The following is a 4,618-nucleotide window of genomic DNA, read 5'->3' as shown; positions in this document are numbered from 1 at the left end:
TTTCTTTTTCTCAGTATATAAACCATAGCACGTTTGGTGAACCACAAAAATAAAACATTTTCATCAGTGATTGGCAAGCTGAATTATCCATTTCAAATCAAACTGAGACAAACAAGACACATAATATGTATAGAATATTAACATTAAGGCTTAATATCGTTTAGTACAAGTAGGGTTATGGAACTGATTTCTGCTACTTACATATCAAATCCAAAACTTCAGAATTTGACATTGCTGTTATGTTGGTGCTTACATCAACGACTTTACAGGCAATTTTGTTTCCATCTTGATACCAGTGTGGAATAAGTTTAAGCTTTTGTCGGTATGTGCTGCCATGTTTAGATGCAGTCAGGTTGTTTTCAATATATGTAGATCCATTAGTTGTTTTGTTTATCCACGTAAAAGTAACACTTCCTGTCATGTTGCTTGTTTCGCAAGTAAAAGTAATTGAGTCCACACCATTAGCATCGAATTCTGTCACGTTTCCAGAAAGAGTAACATCTGAAAATAGACAGAAAATGAGGTGTATGTATATCATTTGTCATAATATTATTCATCATACAATTTTAAACAGGTAGAAATAAACGGGATTGAAATGCTATATAAATGAATATTTAACGACACTTCAGTACAACCACCCCAGCACATCGGCGATTATGTGTCAAACACATGGTATACAAAAATGATAAAATATTAAAAAGTTATTATTAAAACGGTAGACTAAGCTGTTAAAATACACATATCACGGAGAGTGATAGGTTTCCCTTAAAAAGGTTATTGTCAATTAACGCACTGGCCTCACAAATTGTCTCACACACCGTTGCTGGGTCTCAAACCGTGTATATACAATTGTAATTATTATGTGTGTATGTATGCATGTCTGTCTGTTAAGTAAGTGGTTATACCACACTTCTAAATTGTTCCCTTCATTTCCTACTTCCCCCCTCCCCTTCCCCCTCCCGCCCCGGAAGTGGTCACTGGCGTAGTCAGAGGCTAGATCCGGGGCGGGCGTGCCTGACCCTCGTGGATAGGGGCACGTTAATACAGTTGCCCATTGCCCATGTCTGTCTGTCTGTGGGTTTGTATGTACAAAGACAGTTGTATGTGCTATTCTGTCTGTGGGAAGGTGCATGCAAAAGATCCCTTACTACTAATGGAAAAATTAGCGGGTTTCAAATGTTTGACATTAATAAATCAATGTGCTTTAGCGGTGTCGTTAAACAAACTTTAACTTTCTACGTATAATTTATAATGGTATGGTATGTATTCTATGTACTGATGCATGAATATATATAATATTATATATATTAAAATAATCCTTCATATGTGTCCATGTGGGCTATTTCATCTCGTCCCTGACGTCATATTATGTACCCGAGGGTGAATTAGCCTTGTCGCACATGGATACATAATGGAGGATTATTTTTCTCCCATCCATTAGATGAAAAACAAGCATTTTTGGAAAACGTGAAAAACCTACATTTTTCATTTTTTATCTTATAATAAAATAATCATAACAATTGAAATGATCGTACCCCAAAATGGTTTATACTCAAAGTATAAACCGAAAATGATAGTATAATTTCATTATGACAGCAGGTTTCCTTGTTTTTATGAAATATAAATTAAATATGAGCTCAAAAGTATAGAAGTCACTTGGTCATGCAAGATGTATGTATGTATGTATGTATGTACGTATGTATATCTGTCTGTCTTTAGGTATATATATATATATATATATATATATATATATATATATATATATATATATATATATATATTATATATATATATATATATATATTTATGTGTGTGTGTGCGTGTATATGTGCGTTTGTGTGTGTCTGCATGTCTGTGTTCGTGCGTGTGCATGTGTGTGCGTGAGTTAATTTGTGTGTATGTGTATGAGTAATGTACCTATTAGCAATAACAGAAAACGTGTACTTACAAAAGAGGTAGACAAAATTACTTAGATATAGTCCATTACTACCGGGCGGGTTAGCGCTACACCACCACTTAGTTGCGTCGACTTCCTTAAACGACTTTATCTTCATTCTATAAACTGACACATCTCTGTAATACCCAGCACAGATACATTGATACGCTGATGACGTGTTGTCGTATGTCTCACAAGATGTCTTCCCATCAATCTTGGAAATATGTTGTTTACAAATCTCCAAAGTTTTGTGCTGGAAAGAAACTACTCGGCTCCGAAGAATTTCAGTGACATTACATTCGAGGATGTAACTACGTCCATACTCTATGACAGAGGTGTTGCTTGATAGTTTAATCAGTGCTCCTGAAAACAATGAAGATTAAGTAATGACAATGATCGACACGTGTGTGCGAAAATGGCCGCACCTGTGGGAGGTTGTGGTAATGGTTTAAATCGCAAAAAAATATTCATTTTAAAACTAAATTAACTTTTTGTGGTAGTTAGTAAATTCTTCAAGTATATAGTAACGACTGCTTTTGCTATAATAAAGTGTATCAGATATATGTATTTCTTTTGATCTACGAGATACAGGGCGAGAGAGAAAGAGTGAGGGATACACAGATTAAAATGTGATAAACAGTGAGAGAGAGAGAGAGAGAGAGAGAGAGAGAGAGAGAGAGAGAGAGATAGAGAGAGAGAGAGATGAAAGAACATAAAATGTAATTAAAATAAACAGATTATATTTCCACATCTAAATATGCCTATATACGTATACAAATACACTTACATACGCGTATACATATAAACATGTACATAACTTATGTTTGAACTTATTTTCGTGCTTATATCCAATTAAGGTTCAACGGCCCTGTTCTGGGCACACACCTCAGCTATCTGGGCTGTCTGTCCAGGACAGTAAGTTAGTGAGAGACAAGAGGGTGTAGTGGTCTTACACCTACCCATAGAGTCGTTAAAACTCGCTCTGGGTGGGAGCCGGTACCTGGCTCCGAACCCTGTACCTACCAGACTTAAGTCCGATAGCTTAACCACGATATCACCGAGGTCGGTACAAATACATACATATATACGCGAATAAACATATACAAAATATGTATAACATTTCTGATTTGCATTAAAATAAAGCACTATAATTAAATTTGTCATAAATTTGAATAATAATGTTTCAAAACTGTCAATCAATTTTAAGTTTGTGCTATTTTTAAAATCTGTTTAAAATAATTGATTAAGCGTTCTTACCTGTAAAAAATTTCAGCGAACTCCATATCACAAAGATTACAAAGACAATTCCAGTCAATCCCATGATGTCGAATACAAAGATTTCTTCTTGTATGTTATCGGGTTCGAGTCTTTGTAATTCAAAACCTTCTCTTTCAGTTAGGTGTTATGCATAACCTGAATGATACACGCGTTTTGAAAGGTTCGAAGCTCTTAACGTTTTGAACGTTTTGAGATACTTTAAAAGCTCGTTAAATGTTTCAGAAATTGGTTAAATATCGTACCTTTTGTCCAACAGAAAGCATTTAAGCAAGAGAAACATAGTGTAGAGGGCTACCACACTGATTTTCTCTCTGTTGTTGTATTAAACGTCCTGGTCTCTGGGCCATACTTAAATAGAATATTTGTAAGACGTTTTTGTCATCAGGAATAAAGACTCATTGGAGGGTGACGTTATGACCTAGTACAGTCTTCAGTAGCAAATCCGGATGGCCTCGAAGAGGGGGGTGTCTCTCTTATGTGTTGGGAAATAAATGAAAGAAATGCTTGGTTAACGACACGCAAGTACATTTTAGTTACAGCTGGTTTGGTTTCTAACATGTGGTCATTGTGACTTTTGGTTTGGAAAGTGACAGAAAGACGCCAGCTAAGACAACAAAGGTTTTTCTCGCTGCGTTACAGCTATTACACTGATCTTTTAAACTGCGTACACAATTGTATTTTATATATACTACTCAAAAGAATTTAAGGGTCAAACATTTATAACCAAATAACTTTCAGAGTGTATTAGATTGATGATGTAAACTACACCAATTTTTTTATTTATTGTTCCATATTTACAAAAAACCCACAAATAAACGTCACTGTATACAAGAAAGTCACATGACATGCTGTCAAAGTTGAAGGTTGTCAAACATGGATTTTACACATTAGAACATTCGTTTATAGTGTGTGAATCCACCCCTGGCGCGAATACACTCGACACATCGTTGCCTCATGCTGTTGATCAGACGTCTGAAGAACTCTTGGGGAATGGCCTGCCACTCTGCCATAAGAAGTTGACCCAGATCATGAAGGTTGGCCGGAGGGGCATGGTTATCCCGAACTCTCCTGCCTAATTCGTCCCAGGCGTTTTCTCTATTGGGGCCAAGTCAGGCGAATATGCTGGCCAATCCATCCTGGCGATACCTTGTTGTCTGAGAAAGTCCGTTACCACCCTGGCGCGGTGGGGTCTGGCATTGTCATCCTGCAGAACTGCCCCGCCGCCAATCTGCTGAAGGCCTGGGAGAACCAACGGCCGATAATCTCATTCAGATAGCGGATTTCCATTCAGATTGCCATCCACCACATAGAGGGGGGTCCTTGGTGGATAGAGATGCCGCCCCACACCATGACGCTGCCACCACCGAACCGGTGATGTTGTCTAACGTTAACGTCAGCGAAGCG

The 4,618-nt window shown here is 37.3% G+C and overlaps 1 protein-coding gene across 1 annotated transcript; it reads right to left on the bottom strand.

Annotated features, from left to right (window-relative positions):
- Positions 1 to 201: 201 nt before the first annotated feature.
- Positions 202 to 3,531, bottom strand: LOC121367138 (the record flags this gene model as incomplete). Its single annotated transcript, XM_041491283.1, has 3 exons — positions 3,194 to 3,531; positions 1,949 to 2,299; positions 202 to 501 (listed from the first exon to the last, which is right to left on the bottom strand). Coding segments are annotated over exons 1-3 (715 nt in total), but the record flags the coding sequence as incomplete, so codon positions are not given.
- Between the last annotated feature and the right edge of the window lie 1,087 nt (positions 3,532 to 4,618).

The sequence above is a fragment of the Gigantopelta aegis genome, unplaced genomic scaffold (genome assembly GCF_016097555.1).
Source record: "Gigantopelta aegis isolate Gae_Host unplaced genomic scaffold, Gae_host_genome ctg9452_pilon_pilon, whole genome shotgun sequence".
Taxonomy (NCBI): Eukaryota; Metazoa; Mollusca; class Gastropoda; order Neomphalida; family Peltospiridae; genus Gigantopelta; species Gigantopelta aegis.
Note: the sequence above shows the minus strand (reverse complement) of the source record. Positions and strands in the feature narration are given on the sequence as shown.